Here is an 18766-nt window from a genome sequence, read left to right as displayed (position 1 = left end):
CAATATTACAGCCATAAGCAAGACTACTATTTTATTTCCCCAAAAATAAGCTGTAGCAGGAATTTTCGGTCCTTTCAGGGTGAGGCTTAAATATAAGCCCTACCCAGAGATATAGACCTAGTTGCTGTTCAATAATGAAGTCTCCATGCAGCTAAAGAAGTTAAAGCTACTGCAGGACACTTCATTATAGAAAGCAGACACCCCCAAAAGAGAGAATACAGACCTCGGAATCAGACTGACCAGAACAAGATGCTGTGGAATCCGAGGACCTGTGGTGGAACACGCACACACATCCGGTGATACTGTACTGCTCAGGGGACCTGGGATGCAGTGGGACTGTGAGAACCTGCAGTGGAACATATCAACGAATTGGATCGCAGGGCGACCTGGGAGCAATGCAGATGTCAGGAGTCTCATAAGTAAGATTCTTGGGGGGTGGGGAATTGAGCCCCCATTCTTGAGCCCCAGTTGACCCTACACCACCAGCATATGTCAGTTGACTCATTAACCTGCTTACTGTATGGTCATAAAAACATGTTCATAGATAGGCCAAACACACCAATATGACAGAAGAGAGCAGCTTCCAGCTCTTTCTACTGTCCTTGTTCCCCACACCAAGGAAAGTTGAGTTAAGTGACATTTTACCAGTGCATGGGTTGGGTCCAGTGGTTAAAATATAGAACACCAAAGTGTAAAAATAGGACTCAATAGGTTAACACCCACCCCCCCCCCTCAAAAAAAAATAAAAAAAATAGCTCATCTTTGCATGCCGTTTATCATTTATAAATCTTGTGAAGGGTTGACAAGAGAAGATTGGTTGGGTAATGCCAAGCCTTCACATAGGTTGGCTTGGGCAATAGATTCTCCAGGAAGTGAAGAGTTGTGGTAGTAGTCAGTGAGGTAAGTAGAGAGTTCATTGAACAACTGTTCGAAGGACGAGCAGTCCTCCATTCGCTCAACGGATGCCCCATCACTCCTCACAGTATTGACGTCTGATGTTAAGTTGGAAAAACAAGGACTTGCTTCCAAAGCTGGAGAAGACATAATTTTGCTCTTTGGAGATGCCACCAGCCTCTCTGACCTCTGGGACTTCACGTTCCTTTTGTGATTCAGCGGATTAGAGGGTTTACTCCCATTGATGCACTTTTTCTCCTTTAGTTTAACGTTAACGTCATCATAAATCTTATCACCATTTGGATCAAACGTCCAGTAATTTTGTCTCCCTGTGGAAACAAGAAACTTTGTGAGAAAAAGCACAAATAAGTTCCCATAAATTGTTTTCCCCTCCCACACAAGTTTAAAAGAAAAAAATAAAATCCCTTCTTAAAATAATGAATATACTGTACTAATTTCTATGGAAAAACCAACTTGCTATTCACATATTCAGACTCCTGAGAATTTCAGCACTTTAAAAGACACCAAGTAGTTAGGGGCATTTTACATTGCATTCTAATCTCCGTTCAGAGGTTCTGTCGGAGCTTACGTCTGAACCCCCTGCAAAATGGGTTTCGGACGTATACACCGATGGGGTCATTGACTAAAGGTGCAGACAGATTCACAATGTGCTCTGTTGTGCACCATTTCCGGTAGTATATGCTTTCTGGACAGGAGCGGGTCAGCTGCATAGAAATAAATGCAGCTGAGAAGCTCCTATCCATAGAGTGTGCGGCCGCCCCGGGTGATGCCGGTGCGAGACTCGCCAAGTCATACGCAAGTGTGACTCTGGCCTTACTCCAATTTTATTATTTCTTTTCCCACTGCAATATGAGGAGTACAAAACTTAAAATGGAAGACCCCAAGAGGAAAGGGGGTGGTGTGGGAGGGGTTCATGGTCAATTCTTGCACAGGGGCCCTTTGCTCTCAGTGTCCGCCTCTGGAGGACTTGTTTTTTTTGTTTTTTTTTTGTTTTTTTAAATCAGTGAGTACACAGTGGTTAGAGGCCTATGGGGGTGCATTAAAAAGTATGGGGGCAGCAAAATAATACATGGAGGCCTATGTGGTGCATTAAATGGTATGAGGGCTGCATAATATAATATGAAGGACTATGGGGCTGCATTATTATCCATGGAGGCCTACGAAGTGCATTAAAGGGTATGGAAGCTGCATACTATAATATGAAGGACTATAGGGCTGCATTTTAAAGCATGGAGGACTAAGGGGATGTATTACAATACATGGAGGTCTATGGAGTGCATTAAAATGGTATGTGGGCTGCATAGAACAAATATGAAGGACTAAACTGACTGCATTATAATATATGCAGAACGGTGGGATAAATTGTCATACATGTAGGACTATGAGTCTAGTATAATATGTGGAGGACTATGGGGGTGCATTATAAAAGATGCAGGACTATGGGGGTGCTGCATTATAATACATGGAGGACTATAGGGGTGCAGTCTATTATATGAAGGGTTATGTGGGACCCATTATACTATATGGAATGCTATATACGAGGGGGAACAAATATAAAAGCATGGGATGGGAAAATTTTGTGTTGAGGGAAAGAGGCTCTTTCCCGCAGGCACCTGCTTTCCCATGCTCTGCTATCATGGGAATGCTGGGTGCTGAGGACAAAATGGCTATCGGAAAATAGTAAACCTGGGTGCTCATAGAAAGAGATTTCAGATCATGGGAAACTTTAGTGCTGAGGGAAAGAGCCAAGTGTCAGCCACACTATCCCAACCCTGAGTGTCAGCGTCATTATCTTGTACCCAGAGTGTCGGTATACGATTGGGTGGAGCCCAGGTCAAAACTTTGCAGTGTGGCCCATCAAACTCTAGTTACACCACTGCCGAAACCCATTTTGCAGGGGGTTCGGACAGAAGCCCCGACGGGACCACTGAACGGAGATCAGAACGCAGTCTGAATAGGGCCTTAGGGTGGGTGCACACGATCAGTGCTAACATTTCGGACACAGCGTATATTCGCTCTGTCTGTTCAAATCACTGCATTGTACAGGACATGGGATTTATAGAAATTTCATGGCCACTGTGCTAGTTTTTCTTGCGGTTTAAGCTGCAGCATATCAAATTTATGTTGTGGAGATGAAAATGTTCTCCGCAGAGAGAAGACAGCGAAAGTCCACAGCAGCCCAAACCCTGATCATTGGCACAAGCAGCTGTGGTCTCCTGCGGAGAAAACTCATATCCAGGCCGACACTGCTTCCAGGATGCTGTTTACCTGTATTGTGTGCACCCACCCTTAAAGAAGGGATAGGGAGAATGATCAATGAGTGGCAGAGGCTCCTACAAAAGCTAGTGAGTTGCCCTTCAATGGAAGTCTACAAAAAGAGGCTAGTCAGACATCTGTGTGGGATGATTTCATGAATCCTGTTGTGAGCATGGGGTTGGACTAGATGACCCAGGTGGTCCCTTCCAATTGTACGATTTTAGTGACTTCAACTAGAAATGCACTATATGCTTTACAATAAAAGTCAATAGGAAAAGAGCACAAAAAAAATGCCCCAGGAGTTTTTAGTATTTTTTAGCCACATTAACCAATAAGTTTTTTCTAAATTGCTCAATGTACTTTTCTTTTAAAAATTTTTTAGAAATCTATTTCATTGTCAGTACATACTCCAAAATACATTTTATATATATATATATATATATATATATATATATATATATATATATATATTAGATGCTGGGGCTTCTAAAGGATCACTCACCTGTTCTGCAGCCGTTCGTGGCCACCTTTTTGAAACAGTGACGGCTGTTCAGTTTGCTTCGGACGGCTTTCTTCCAGTTAGTCTTGCTCTTCTTATAGAAAGGGAAGTTGTTGGCCAAATAGCAATAGATCTGGCGTAAGGTGACTTTCTTCTCCGGTGCGCTCAGAAGAGCCATGGCTATTAAAACTGAGAGACAGTAAGGTGGTTTCTCTACTTTGATCGGGTCATCATGGTTTACTTGAGTCAAGCAGGGCGTCTCTGGGACAATGGATTCAGCAGAAGGAGTCAAGACTTGGGCTTGGTTGTTGTCAAGGTCACTTGGCAAGTTTCTAGGGCTCTTCCCAGGGAAGTTTGATGAAGTGTTATTGGTAAAGTCATCATCAAGCCACCAAAATGGGTCATCATGCTCCCCTTGAGAGTCGGTTACATCATACACTGATGACGTACTCAGAGGCTGGTTCTGCTGATGTAGATCAAAGTGGTCTCCAGAGAAGACCTCAATGTCCTCTAAATCCTGCAGATAGGAGTATCCCAGCTGGGAACTGAATGCATGCTGCCCAAAGGCATCCATGCTAACTGCTAAATGATGCTTGTTTAGGAGAGGGAACAGAACTTCTGCTAATGAGTTCTAAGTTGCATTGAAGTAATGACCTTCTGCACAACATGCAGGCAATTTCCAATCAAGCCCCAAAGTATTGTAATGAGCCGGTGCTGCACGAGCCCTCCCCTTAGGGCTGTTACACATTTGCGCTATTTTAACGGATTCGGGCTCCGTTACAAATACAGTACAGATCATTTATTTACAGTGGAAGCGCGACATCATGTGGACACAAGCGGGTACTGCATGACACACACACGCGCCATAGTAACGCGCTTCCAATGTAAATAAATGAACTGTACTACATTAGTGACGGATTCTGTTTGCGTCAAAACAACGCAAGTGTGAAACTAGCCTTAGCAGGACACATCTCTGGTATTCAGCATGTATAAGGCTATGTGTGCACGTTGCGTTCAGTAACTTGCAGAAATGAACGCATCCTCTGGCAGAATTTGTCATTGTCAAATTTGGTTTTGACCACATAAACACAGGAAATACGTATGCGTTTTTATAGCGTTTTTGCCACGTTTTGTCTGCGTTTCACATGCATTTTCAGTGCTTAAATTGAGATGCGTTTTCAATACAAAATACACAACTAAATAAAGTTTGAACATTCAAACAGTAGGAAAAAAATTGAAAAGAAAATATTTAAATCATACACTATAATGATAATTTACCAAAAATGATTAATGAGATTTAATAATTATGTTCAAAATAAAGTAAAAGTATTGTTTGGCTCATTTTTTAAAGTCGGAATGGATGTGAGGGCAAATGGAAACCTCTTGACCTCACTACAATGCCAAAAACGCATGCTTTGATTTTGACAAAAAAGGATGCATTTAGCATCAAAAAAAGCATGTAAAACGCTACTAATTTCTTTTAGGATGCGTTTTGATAATTCTCATTGACTTCAATGTTACCAAAACGCTGCCAAAACACTCAAAACAATTGACATGTTGCTTCTTCAAACGCAAAGATTTTGACAAATTTTTGTCACAAAAAACGCAGCGTTTTTGGATGCATAGTGCGCACACAATATGCCTATTTTTTATAGACTTTGCTTGGAAATCAAAACGCATGCATTTTTGCATTAAAACGCTGCAGTTCTAAATGCTGCGGAAAAGCATGAAAAAACGCAACATGCGCATATAGCCTAAGGATCTTATTTCCATACAGTAGAGACAGCTCATCCTAACCTGCAGATTTAATCTTACCATTGAAATGATAGGGTAAAATCTACACCAGAAAAGGTGCATTTCTATAATAAAAATTGAGATGCTGCAGATTTATTAAAAAAAAAAAAAATACAAAAAGAAACAAACCAGAAAACAAATAAAGCCAATTTCTGCACAAAGATAAGACAGCGTGCGGATGAAATTAGGTAAACATGTATCCACTTTGCTGGTACTGTAAAATACTGCGTTTATAAAACCTGCACTAAATACTAGAAAGTGTGCACTGGAATGGCCCTGTTAGGCTATGTGCCCACGCTGCGCAAAATGAGCGGATTTTGCCGCGGATTTCTCGCGGAAATGCCGCGGATTTTTCAGAAATCTGCAGCACAGCTACTCCCCAGTCATTTCTATGGCATTTGGGAAATGCTGTGCCCACGCTGCGGATTTTTCCAAATCATGCAGATTTCCCTGCAGCATGTCAATTATTGTTGCGGATTTACCTGCAGATTTTGCCTATTTAATTGAATGTAAAAAAAAAACGCGAAATCCGCGTCAAATCCGCACAAAATCAGCACCTATGAAAAGGTGTGGATTCCGCTGCAGAAAAATCCTCAGATACAGAGTCCCGTGGGCACATAGCCTTAGGCCCCCTTCACACGTCAGTGATTCTGGTACATATGGTACTGTTTTTATCCGTACCAGAATCACGGACATACGCAGACACATTAAAATCAATGGGTCTGCGCACACATCAGTGATTTTTCACTGACCGTGTTTCCCTGCGGCGTACTAGTGTGTCTATGTGCTCTGCACTGAGACAAGTCCGTTTGTGGTGTGATCCGTGAAACACTTACCAGAAAAATCACGTTCATTTAAAATAAAAAGTTTTTTAAACTCGCCCATCTCCAGTGATGCTGTCTGCAACCGCTGCTGTCTCCTGTTTCCAGGCCGGCTAATTATGGTCATGAGTATGCACTGCACAGCCGTCCCGGAAGTAGCTGCAGAGGGGAAACAGTCGCGGCCGGACATAGCATCACAAACAGCAGCGCCGTGGACAGGTGTGCATAAGTGCCTGATCTCCGTGTATTATCACGGATAGCACCTGGAGATCACATGTGTGCCAAAATCACGGCACATGGAGGGACATATGTACCTTTAACACATCAGTGAAATACGTGTGTGTGTGTGCCTTAATGTCTTTGTCTTTGTCTTTCTGGAGTAAACTGTCATTTAGCTTATCACTGTTCCCTAAGGCCTCGTTCAGACATCAGTGATTTTTTTTTTTTTTATTAAATGTAAGCTGTGGGCCAATTTTCATCTGTGTTTTCGATCCGTACTTCATCAGTCCTTGGACAATTTTGATCATCACTGATTTTCTCTTTTAAAAAAAAATTGAAAATCTTCTTTTACTGATTACAAAGTTAAAAATAAATGGCAAAACGCAGGTCAAAAAAGCAGAAAGAATTGCCATGCTACTTTTTTCTGTACCCAAAACTGCAAGGAAAAAAAGCAACGTGTGTACAACCTTTCTGAATTCTCATAGCCTTTGCTGGGGAAGGAAAGACATGCAGTTTTTGGCAACAAACTGCACCAAAAAAAGCAGCAAAAAAAGCAGTATGCGCACAGGGCCTAAGTGAATGGGCAATGAACGCATTGCCTGTCTGTGTGAACGGATAGCACATGCCCCTTAACGTTCGCCTATGTGTTGGGACACACAGGCTATTTTTCATCTAGACCTCAAGTCTGTGTTCACATTCACATGTTATTTTTAATCACCCATAAGAAAAACCAACCAAGTTTCTTCAGTGATTTTGGTGAGAAATTCATCAGTTTTTCTTTTCTGTCGAAGAAAAAAACTTTTTTCCACTTTCTCCTATCGATCAGATTTCATCCGAGTGCTGTCCGATTAATCTGATGGAGCCATTGACTTGCACTGACAATTTTGATCTGACATTTGGATCAATATCGGACATGTATACATATTTTGTGTGGACCACTCAGTTTGTGAAAAATCATGCACATATGAACAGCCTAATAACACTTGTACCTGTAATAGTGAATGGGTAAGTTCACAAGTCCACGATTTTTCATGAACCAAGCTCTGTCCATGCAAAAGTTTGGAGACATAACTGATATTTATCGGGGTGTCAGGTCAAATTTGGCAATGCAAGTCAATAAGTCCGTTGGAAAAGAAAAATCAAAGAGCATTTGATGCCATCGGACTGTTAGTACATGGTGTAGAATCTTTTCTTTTTCCATGTATGTGAAAAACTCATGCAATCTGGACTAAAATCATTACCGAAATTTGGTCAGTTTTTCTCATACGTGAAGAAACTGATATGAATAAGCACTTCAGGGGTTAACCCTAGTGGGAACATTGCATGGGCAGACTTACTGCCGAGAACATATCTTCACCTGAAATGTATTGTGGTGCAGGGGAAGGGGGACATTATAGTACATTATACCAGGAAGGGGATTAGGATGGATCGACATTATACCAGGATGGGGACCAGGTTGGGTCCACATTTTACCAGGACGGGGCACATTACACCAGGAAGAGAACCATGATGGGGCACATTATACCAGGATGGGGACCAAGATGAGGCACATTATTCCAGGATGGGAATCAGGATGGAACAACATTATACCAGGATGGGGACCATAATGAGGAACATACCAGGAAGGGGGCTAGGATGAGGCACATTATACCAGGATGGGGCCCAGGATGAGGCACATTATACCAGAATGGGGACCAGTATGAGATCCACATTTTGCCAGAATGGGGCACATTACACCAGGAAGAGGACCAGGATGGGGGACATTTTACTAAGAAAAAGCCCAGACTGGGTGACATCCCAAACTGGGAGCCTTTATAGCAGGGTGAGGGACATTATACCAAGAAGGATCCCAGTTTAGGAGACATTAGCACAGGAAGGGGCCCAGTATGGGGTACATTATTACTGGAAAGGGCCCAGGATGTTGGACATTATACCAGGAACGAGCCATACAGTGCCTTGCAAAATTATTCACCCCCCTTGGCCTTTTACCTATTTTGTTACATTACAACCTGTGGAAAAATATTTCTGTAATCTGATGTGTGTGATGCATCAGCATTTAATAGTCTAATGCGGGCTTTACACGAGACGAGCTATCATGCGATGCATCGTCGGGGTCACGGTTTTCGTGACGCACATCCGGCATCATTCACGACGTCGTCTCGTGTGACACATCCAAGCGACGCAGAATCGCTCACAAGTCATGTACTCGTCGCTCAGTTTTAAAAAATTGTTTATTTAACATGGCGCCAGTTGTTCATCGTACCCGAGGTAGCACACATTGCTCTGTGTGACACCCCGGGGACGATGATCACAGCTTACCTGCGTCCTGCGTCACCCGCCGGCTATGCGGAAGGAAGGAGGTGGGCGGGATGTTTACGTCCCGCTCATCTCTGCCCCTCCACTTCTATTGGCCGGCGGCTGTGTGACGTCGCTGTGACACCGAACGTCCCTCCCCCTTCAGGAAGAGGATGTTCGCCGCCCACAGCCAGGTCACTCAGCGGGTAAGTACGTTTGACGGCGGTTTAACAACTTTGTGAGACACGGGCAGCGATTTGCCCGTGACGCACAAACGACGGGGGCGAGTACGATCGCTTGTGCAATCGCACGATAGATCGTAATGTGTAAAGCCTGCATAAGTTGGAGAAGAGCCATTTTTGCTCATTTATCGGTTGATAGCTGACAGTTTTAAGTCAGTGGATAATCAGAAAATGTATAAACACAATCTATACTGTTAGAGTGAACTCTTAACCAGAGATCATTAGTTGCCTACTGTCTTGCCTAATTGGTGTGGATCAAGTGCATGTGTAAAGAAATCACACCAGACACAGTCGGATGTGAAATCTCTCCTTGATCACAGTAAAGATGGCACCGAACAGAAGCCTGCGGCCTCTGATATAGGCTAGGGTCGTTCACAAGTTCGGATATGCCCATTTAGTGGGACAGTTCATTGACTAGCCAATGGGGAGATGTGTTGCTGTTGATGGGCGGATCTGACTTCAGTGCATGAATCCATTGTGTCATCTGATCTGTGGGTTGGTCTTCTAGCTTGGCCAGTGGGTCTTTTCCTTAAATAGTGGTCTTCTTGCCTGGAATACAAGGAATATCCAGATGTAAGGTGTGGAAAACAGGAAATGGCAGCCATCTTTATATCTGTGTCATGTATATGATCTGAGAAGTGAATTATGTAAGGCAAATCGAAATATTTCCCACAATCCCTTGTCAAGAGGTTAATTAAGTATTTCATTCAATGGCTCTCCTCAACAATACTATATACACAATGCCTGCATATTATACATACACACAAACTATTCACACAATAGCTAGACAATCTGTGTTATATATACGGTAATATCCAAATTATAAAAAAATGTAGTGGCACTCACTCTTGGTTAAAAATTTGTCAAGAAGATGAGTCAGTAAGATGCGAAACTACCTTAGCCAGTATTGTTTTTGTATGGTCTATTTTCCCTGGGGATGTTCCATACTTTGTGTATGAAAGATTAATAAAGATGAACATTTTTAATCATTGGTGAGTGCCACTGGATTTTTTTTCTACTTGGAGTCTATATTTATTTCTTTTTGTATTGGGTCGTGAAGCACCACCATCAACCATCAATGTTTTCTATGTCCCTGTGTGGCGTGCATTGTGAAATTACTTTTGCATTATTAGTAAAAAATGTGTTCCAGCCATTATATATTGCATACAATCTTTTACATAAATTAATTTTAAATGTTAAAAAAAAAACAAAAACCATACCATGCAATATACACATTTTTATACATGAAACCAGACAATGGACGCAGAATCTGCACCTACCTAAGGCTTTTTGGCTGAGGAGGAGACCAGTCATACAAGACATTTTGCACTTTCCTCGTGATTTGACAAGATTCATAACCAAAATGATCTTATTTTGCAGCGAACAATGTAAATTTTTAATTTAAGAAATGCTCATGATACATATTTGATGTGGATTTTCTGGTAATGCAGTACCAACTAAATTGAGGGGAGTATGTCATCAAAAATAAAAATTATATATCCTTAATTGAAAAAATATGAAATATTAATGTTTAAATTAAAAATATATATTTTACATATAATGGTTCTAATTATAAATATGTAAAAAGTTTTGATCTTTTTCAACTTTAAGGTTCATTTTATCATGCTGCACATTTTTCATTCTGGATAAAAAAAAAAAAAAGTCCTTCCATTTCTACCAAAGTGGATAAGTTTTAGGAAAATTTCGTGCCCATTGGGTTTGTTTGTTGTTTTTTTTCTCTGACCATTGGTGCGAGTTTGAAGTCTGCTATTTTTCAGTGATTAGTGTTTTGGATAGTGATATATATATATATATAATCTATTATATATATATTATATTATATTATATAATATATATATTTTTATATTATTTTATAAAAAAAAAAAAAAAGCCATAGAGATCCAAAAGTAGTCCACCAAATCAAATGTAGTCCACAAATGAGGATCTGAGAGACAAAGAAATAAAAACAAAAAAAGGCATTGTCCCTTGTTCACCAATAAAAAAAAAAAAAATAAATAAATTTATTAAAAATCTCCACAGCTCCAACGTAGTCCATGGTGTTAGCACAACCATAGAGCCTCATTCTGAGAACGAAGCGTCATAGGTCGTTCTAGGTCAGGCTGCGCTCTGCGTGGTCACCAGGAATCGCAGAGCAAAAATAGCAGCCGCCCCTAGAGTGGCGCATCCATTAGATACCGTACACCAATTCTGGAACTTTGCCTGACCCTTCCCAATTGCGGAAGGAGTAAACTTACCCATTCTCTGCTTTACATGTGCAGCTTATCAAAACAAGGAGAGCCTCCACATTATCATTTTTATATTTAGATATCTCGAAAGATTGCTTTGTAACACTTTATTTTATTTTAGTTAGCCATTAAAAGGTATCACAAGATTATAATTTTGTTCCTCTCACTGAGAACATTCAATAATTTAGTTCACAGCAGGGTACAGCCATCTTGCCGGTGTCAAAAAAAGATCAACAAACTTTATTAGCATGTGAACAGCACCCAAACTCAGACTTCTATAAAATAGTCAGTGTTCAAGCCCATATGTCTGGCACAAACCCCGCACTAAACAGTTTGGGTGTGCTCATATCTATTTACAATGGTGGATGAACACATTGGCAGTTGGACCACAATTTGCAGATTTGACTGACTGAAGAATTCACCATCTTGGCTCTTGCAAGTTTGATCTATCCAGCACCAGGAGCATATTCACCAACATGGGCTTATTCAATGGACCAATTAGGACCATTGCTTTTACTCTCCTTTTCGCTATAATATATCTTATTTTTGGTAAAAATATAAAGAGTAAAATCTGTTTATCCTCCATATATAAAATTAAAAAAAAACAAAACATTTTTACAACACTCTAGAAAAAGAAAACGAAATATTAAAATACCCTACAATATACAAGTCAATATCCTTGCAGACCATGAGTGCAAAGCGCTGGTAAGTTGTCCATGTCTGGGCATTTGCTCACAGAATGTCCTGCTTTGAGAAAAGCCTTGTATGTTCACTGGAAAACTTTATTATTTTTTGGGGAAGCCATATTACAGCAGTCTGCATGACTACTACATAATGTGAGCCCCCATTCAAGAAACTGCTTGTCAGAATGTCATCATCAGTTGACCCAACAGGACAAGCTTATTTAGATGGACCATTAACCGCATGCATCAAACATGTTTGCAGAGGGACCAACCACTCCCCAATGTAATGCCTAAAGGTGTTATTTCCAGGACTGTTATCCCTGCTAAGGGAAATTGAGGCAAGTGATAATTTACTAGACTATGGGTCTGGTCCATTGATTAAGTATCGAAGACAAAAAAGGAAAAAAATAAAGTTCTCGTCACACTTCTTTGTTTTCTGGCTAGAGATTATTTGGTTTGCATCTAGAGGGTAGATAAGTACCAAGGCTCCTCCAATAGGTCGGGAAATTCCAAGGCTTGGGGTCGGTTGTCCTGTGCAATGGTTTCTCTAGGCATCAAGAAGTAATGGCTATTGTCGGTGGGGTAAGCAGAGAGTTCAGCACAATATCGTTTGTAGGACGAGAAGTCCTTAATGAGCTGAGTAGATGCCCAAATACTCCTCATTGCACTTATGGCAGATGTAAAGTTGGCAAAACAAGGACTGAAGTCCAAAGCTGGAGAAAATGTCCTTTCACCATCTGTAGATCTCACAGGGTTATCAGACTGGAGAGACTTCATATTACTTTTGTGATCCAGCTTTTCATATGGTTTATTCTTACTTTTGTACTTTTTCCACTTCAAATTGGAAATGTCGAGAATCCAGCAATTCCCTTTCCCTGTGGAAACAAAAGGACAGAATTCACTTGTGAGAAAAGCCACAATTTCGGTCTGCAACCGGAAGGATCAAAGCTACAAACAACAACAAGGCTATGTTCACACAGGGCTATTTTGGCAAGTTTTTGTTGTGTTTTTTAGCTGCAGATTTGCCTTAGTTTTATGCAAATCCATGCTAATAAAACGCTGCTTTTTACAGTCCCAGCAAAGTCTGAGATTTCTGAACGCACACACACACACACGCACGCTTTTTTTCCTGACTTATTTGTCAAATACCTGCATTTTTGGTCAGGTTTTTTTTAAAGAGTGAGCATGTAAATTCTTTGTTGCAGATTTGGTGTCTTATTTCATTGATACAACCCATTTTGTAAACAAAAAAACAAATCCACACCAAATCTGCAGCAAAAATGGCCCTAAAAAAAAAGAAAAAACACACACACACACACACACACACACACACACACACACACACACACACACACACACACACACACACACACACACACACACACACACACACACACACACACACACACACACACACACACACACACACTCACACACACACTCACACGAAAAATGCACCCTGTGTGAACATAGCCTTAAAAGGGAACCTGTCACCATTTTTTTTGGCCTATAAGCTGCGGCCACCACCACCGGTCTCTTATATACAAAATGTATATAAAAGCCCAGGCCGCTGTGAAAACAAAAACACTTTATAATACTTACCCAACGGTCTCGCGGTGGGCCATATGGGCATCTCCATTGTTGTCTGGTGCCGCCTCTTTTGGCCATCTTTGTTCTCCTTCTCTAGCCGCGGTGCATGATGCGTCCGACGTCATCCACACTCGCCGGCATTCAGGTCCTGAGCAGGCAAAGATCAAAGTATTGTAGTGCGCCTGCGCAGGACCAGCGAGTGTGTATGACATAGACGCGTCATGCACACAGGCTTCAGAAAGAGGACGAAGATGGCCGAAAGAGGAGGCGCCGGCACCGGAGAACGGAGACGCCCATATAGCCAACCGCGCAACCATTAGGTAGTTATTATAAAGTGTTGATGCTCTCACAGCAGCCTGGGCTCTTATATACAGCATGTTAGAATGCTGTATATAAGAGCCCGGTGGTGGTGGCCGTAGCTTATACGCCAAAAAGTGGTGACAAGTTCCCTTTAAAAAGGTATTTATGAGCCTGTTAAAGATAAGCTTACAGGAGTAGAGCAGATAGGAGAAGTATATTAGGAAAGTGTAAAGGTGGTGTCACACACAATGACGCAGCAGCGATCACAATGACGACCTGACCTTATCAGGATCGCTGCTGCGTCGTTACATGGTTGCTGATGAGCTATCAGGCAGATCTCACCAGCGACCAGCCCCCAGCGATGCGTGGAAGTGATGCTGCGCTTGGTAACTAAAGTAAATATCGGGTAACCAAGCGCTTGGTTACCCGATATTTACCAGCGCACACCGCTTAGCGCTGGCTCCCTGCACTCCTAGCCAGAGTACATATCTGGTTAATAAGCAAACTGCTTTGCTTATTTTCTCGATCTGTACTCCAGCTACGTGTGCAAGGAGCCGGCACCGGCAGTCTGAGAGCGGTGGACGCTAGTAACTAAGGTAAATATTGGGTAACCAGCAAAGCACTTCGCTTGGTTACCCGATGTTTACCTTGGTTACAGCTTACCGCAGGCTGCCAGAAGCCGGCTCCCTGCTCCCTTCAGTTCGTCGCTCTCTTGCTGTCACACACAGCGATGTGTGCTTCACAGCGGGAGACCAACGTCCAAAAAAAAAAAAAAAAGAAGCACCTCACAGCAGGGGCCAGGTCGTTGCTGGATGTCACACACACCGCGACAGCGACGGGACGTCGCTGCTACGTCACAGAATATGGTGACTTAGCAGCGACGTCGTTGTCGCTGTGTGTGACACCACCTTTAGGCCATCTACTCTACTCCTGTAAGCTTATCTTTAACAGGCTAGTTAATACCTTAAGGCTAGGTTCACATAGGGCTTTTTTGGCAAGTTTTTTTCCATGACCAATGCCTGATCTTGTGGCAGGAAGTTTCCTTTGAATCATCTGCGTTTTTTTTTTTCTACAAAATGGGTTGTTAAAAAAAAAAATAAAAATCTGCAGGTGTCTGTGTACATGCGTGCATGAGATTTCAGAAAATCGCAGACTTTGCTGGGACTGTAAAAAGCGGTTTTATTAGCATAGATTTGCATAAAGCCAAGGCAAATCTGCAGCAAAAAAAAATTCTTTTCACTCCATTAAGCAATTAAAAATCAGTAATGTTTTTGCGGCAGGAATAGCAAATATATATGCACACATTTTTGCTATTCCTGCCGTAAAAACATTACTGATTTTTATTTGCTTAATGGAATTTAAAAAAAAAAAAAAAAAAAAAAAAGAAGTTATAGGAAAAAGGCTATTCCATTTTGCATATGAGTGCACAATTAAATTGACAGATTTGTATTATATGTACTAGACAAAGTATAATTGCTGAAGAATTTTGCAACTGATGAGCAAGACAGAGACCATCTGGATAGTGAAAGCCACACTCCAGCAGTATCAATGTATACCCACTCAAAATACATATGATATATGCTGTAGCCCCCAGAGATCCACTCACATGGGTTGCAGTCATCCCTTGCCACGTTCTTGAAGCAATCCATGAGGTGTAACTTCTTTTTGAACTTTTGCCTCAATTGGACCTCATAACGCCTATAAAAAGGGAAATTGTCCACCACATATTTACAGATCTGATGTAAGGTCAGCTTCTTCTTAGTTGCATTCTGAAAGGCCATGATTATTAAATCAACGTATGAGTAAGGTGGTCTCCCTGGCTTAATTATCTCATTTTGCTTCAGAGGAGTCAACTCTGGCTCTCCATGCTGAACTGAAAGATCCAGGACTTGCTCTTGGCTATCGGAATAATCACTTGGAAAATATCTAGAGCCATTCCCAGTGAGGTTTAAAGGACCAGTGTCTGAGCCAACAGCCTGCCAATATGGGTCAGGAGAGTCCTGCAGCTTCTGCTGATGTGGAGTAAAGTACTCTACGGAGTAGACCTCTTTATCCATGAAATCCTGTGTATAGGAGCATCCCAACTGGGAACTGGACGCTTGCTGCCCAAAGGAATCCATACTAATGCCCAAGTAGTGCTGATTTAGAAGAAGAAACAAGACTCGTCCTCAGCCTCCTAATGAGCTCCAAGATGGAAAGTTGCATTGAAGTAATAACCTTCCGCACAACTTGCAGGCAATTTCCAATCAAGCCCCACAGTAGCTGAAAGTTATAGTAATGAGCCGGTGCCGCCCCAGCCTTCCCCGGTATCCACCACCTGTAAGGCTAGTTTCACACTTGCGCTATTTTGACGCAAACGGAATCCGTCACTAAGGCCGGTTTCACACATCCGGCTTTTCGCCGGTTTGCCGGATCCGGCGCTCTCCCGTACAGACAATACAGTACAGTGACAGCGCTGTAACTTCCGGGTCACATGCGCCGGTCACATGACAGCATGTGACTGGCGCTTGTTGCGCTTTCACTGTACTGTAGTCACTGTATGGGAGAGCGCCGGATCCGGCAAACCGGCGAAAAGCCGGATGTGTGAAACCGGCCTAATGTAGTACAGTTCATTTATTTACATTGGAAGTGCGTTACTATGGCGTGTGTGTGTGTCATGCAGTACCCGCTTGTGTCCACATGATGTCGCGCTTCCACTGTAAATAAATGAACTGTACTACATTAGTGACGGATTCCGTTTGCGTCAAAATAGCGCAAGTGTGAGTGAGCCCTTGGGCTAGTTTCACATATCCGGCTTTTCGCCAGTTTGGCGGATGCGGCGTATGCCAGTATAGTATGATACAGTACAGTGGAAGTGTCGCAGCTTCCGGGTCACTTGCTCCGGTCACATGACACCATGTGACCGGCGCTTTTTGCGCTGCCAATGTACTGTATACACTGTACTGGCGTGCGCTGCATCTGCCAAACTGGCGAAAAGCCAGATGTGTGGAACCGGCCTAAGGCTGCTTTCACACTTGCATTGAACATCATCCATTGCTATCCGCCGCCTTGGGAAATTACGGTAACCATTGCAGGAAACCGTTTTATTCCTCATAGACTTCTATTAGCTATGGATAGCAATGGATGCCCTTACGTTGCATCCATCAGCCGACGCTGTGTTGCATCCACCTGACGGATAGAATGCTGCATGTAGCGTTTTTCTGTGCTTGGCGGAATGTAAAAAAAACGGAACCTGCAGGATTCCGTCAGCGTCCGTTTTTATAATGGATGCCTATGGTGGCGGATTCCGTTAGAATCCGTCATTTGACGGATTCCGTTAACGCAACCGTCTTTACACAGCTGTGCATGCCCAGATGTGTAAAGTCAAGAAAAAAAAAACTATAACGGATTGCGTTATTTTGTACGATCCGTTGCATCCGTTGTGCCACTATATGCAACGCATACGTTGCATCCGTCACACAACGCAATGCTACGGATTCCGTTCAACGCAAGTGTGAAAGAAGCCTAAGGCCCGTTTCACACATCCGGTATTTCACCGGATTGCCGGATCCGGCACACTCCAGTACAGTGTTAATACTGTACAATGGAATCGCGGCAAGCTCCGGTCACATGCTCCGGTCACGTGACAGCATGTGACCAGAGCTTGCCGCGATGCCATTGTACTGTATTGCACTGTACTGGAGTGTGCCGGAGACGGGGATCTGGCGATCCGGCAAAATGCCAGATGTGTGAAACAGCCCTAAGGATCTTATTTCCATGCAGTCCATATAGCTCTGAAAACTTGATATACCAAAAAGAGACAAAAACCGCAGTGTCAAAAACACAATAAAAAGTGTGTAGCCTAATTTAAGTAATAAGTGCAGAAATTCTGTAACATCAAAGACTCACCAAAACCTTATAGTGGGATCATAGCCTTAGGCTATGTGCGCACAGTATGTTTTTCGCGGCATGTGTACGCGGTTTTCGGGTGCGTTTTTGGTCAGAAAATTGCATGACTTTGCTTCCCCAGCAAAGTGTATGGCTATGTCCGCACTTTGCGTCATCCTATTTGCAGTTGAAAACGCATCCTCTGGCAGTAATTGATTTTGCCAAAGTTGCTTTTGACCACAAAATAGCGCTAAAAACGCATGCGTATTTACCGCGTTTTAGCCGCGTTTTTTGCACTTTTTACCTGCTTTTCCATTGCGTTTTGAAAGATGCTTTTTGAACATAAAGACACTGCTAAATAAAGTTTAAACAGTCAAACACAATGAAAAAAGGGGGAAAAAAGGAACACATAAATATTTAAATGATAAAGAAAATAGTTATATTTCATAGAATTATAGCGGTTTTATACTATTTAGCGGTAAAATAGCATTAAATTTATATTTTTCATTAATATAATTGTCGGACTATGTGTGTGTGTGTGTAAAGGGACATATTATTCCATTATTTTGAAGTCAGAAAAGCATGCGTTTTTGTATTGCAAAACACATCGTTTCTGCACCTAAAAAGCATGTTAAACGCTAGAATTTTGATATTTCTTGCTTTTTGCTACTTCTCATTGACTTCAATATTAGCAAAACGCAGCCCAAATGGCAAAAACAATTGACATGCTGCTTCTTTGAACGCATGGTTTTTGCCACAAAATATGCAAATTAAAGCAGCGTTTAGAAACTCAAAGTGCGGACTAGAAATCCCCATTTTCCATAGACTTTGATGGAAAATCAAAAAGCATGCATTTTGGCATGAAAACGCTGCAGTTCAAAACGGACCTAAAAAGCACCTGAAACGCAGGTGGAAACACAAAGTGCGGACACAGCCTATAAGTTTTGATTTTTGCTGTCTGCACAGTGCTTTTTTTTAGCTGCGTTTTTGAGGTGAAAAAAAAAGCAACATGTCAATTATTTTCTGTATTTTTCTGCGT

General features: G+C 42.0%; 2 protein-coding genes across 2 annotated transcripts; both read right to left on the bottom strand.

Annotated features, from left to right (window-relative positions):
- Positions 1–780: 780 nt before the first annotated feature.
- On the bottom strand, positions 781–4244 carry LOC142312611 (forkhead box protein I2-A-like). The gene is made up of 2 exons (XM_075351604.1): positions 3674–4244; positions 781–1223 (listed from the first exon to the last, which is right to left on the bottom strand). The coding sequence occupies exons 1-2, from the start codon at positions 4242–4244 to the stop codon at positions 781–783; spliced, it is 1014 nt and encodes a 337-aa protein (XP_075207719.1).
- Positions 4245–12432: 8188 nt separating this feature from the next.
- LOC142312610 (forkhead box protein I2-like) lies at positions 12433–15980 on the bottom strand. Its single transcript, XM_075351603.1, has 2 exons — positions 15467–15980; positions 12433–12845 (listed from the first exon to the last, which is right to left on the bottom strand). Exons 1-2 carry the CDS (start codon positions 15978–15980, stop codon positions 12433–12435), a joined length of 927 nt encoding a protein of 308 aa, XP_075207718.1.
- Between the last annotated feature and the right edge of the window lie 2786 nt (positions 15981–18766).

Source organism: Anomaloglossus baeobatrachus, chromosome 5, assembly GCF_048569485.1.
Source record: "Anomaloglossus baeobatrachus isolate aAnoBae1 chromosome 5, aAnoBae1.hap1, whole genome shotgun sequence".
Lineage (NCBI taxonomy): Eukaryota > Metazoa > Chordata > Amphibia > Anura > Aromobatidae > Anomaloglossus > Anomaloglossus baeobatrachus.
Note: the sequence above shows the minus strand (reverse complement) of the source record. Positions and strands in the feature narration are given on the sequence as shown.

What these genes read in the sequence shown, in the direction of transcription:
- LOC142312611 (XM_075351604.1), bottom strand. Translation starts at nt 4,244, where the DNA reads ATGGATGCCTTTGGGCAGCATGCATTCAGTTCCCAGCTGGGATACTCC. An exon ending in CACGAACGGCTGCAGAACAG is followed by an intron (nt 1,224 to 3,673) that starts GTGAGTGATCCT and finishes TTGTTTCCACAG; the next exon opens with GGAGACAAAATTACTGGACG.
- LOC142312610 (XM_075351603.1), bottom strand. Translation starts at nt 15,980, where the DNA reads ATGGATTCCTTTGGGCAGCAAGCGTCCAGTTCCCAGTTGGGATGCTCC. An exon ending in AAGGGATGACTGCAACCCAT is followed by an intron (nt 12,846 to 15,466) that starts GTGAGTGGATCT and finishes TTGTTTCCACAG; the next exon opens with GGAAAGGGAATTGCTGGATT.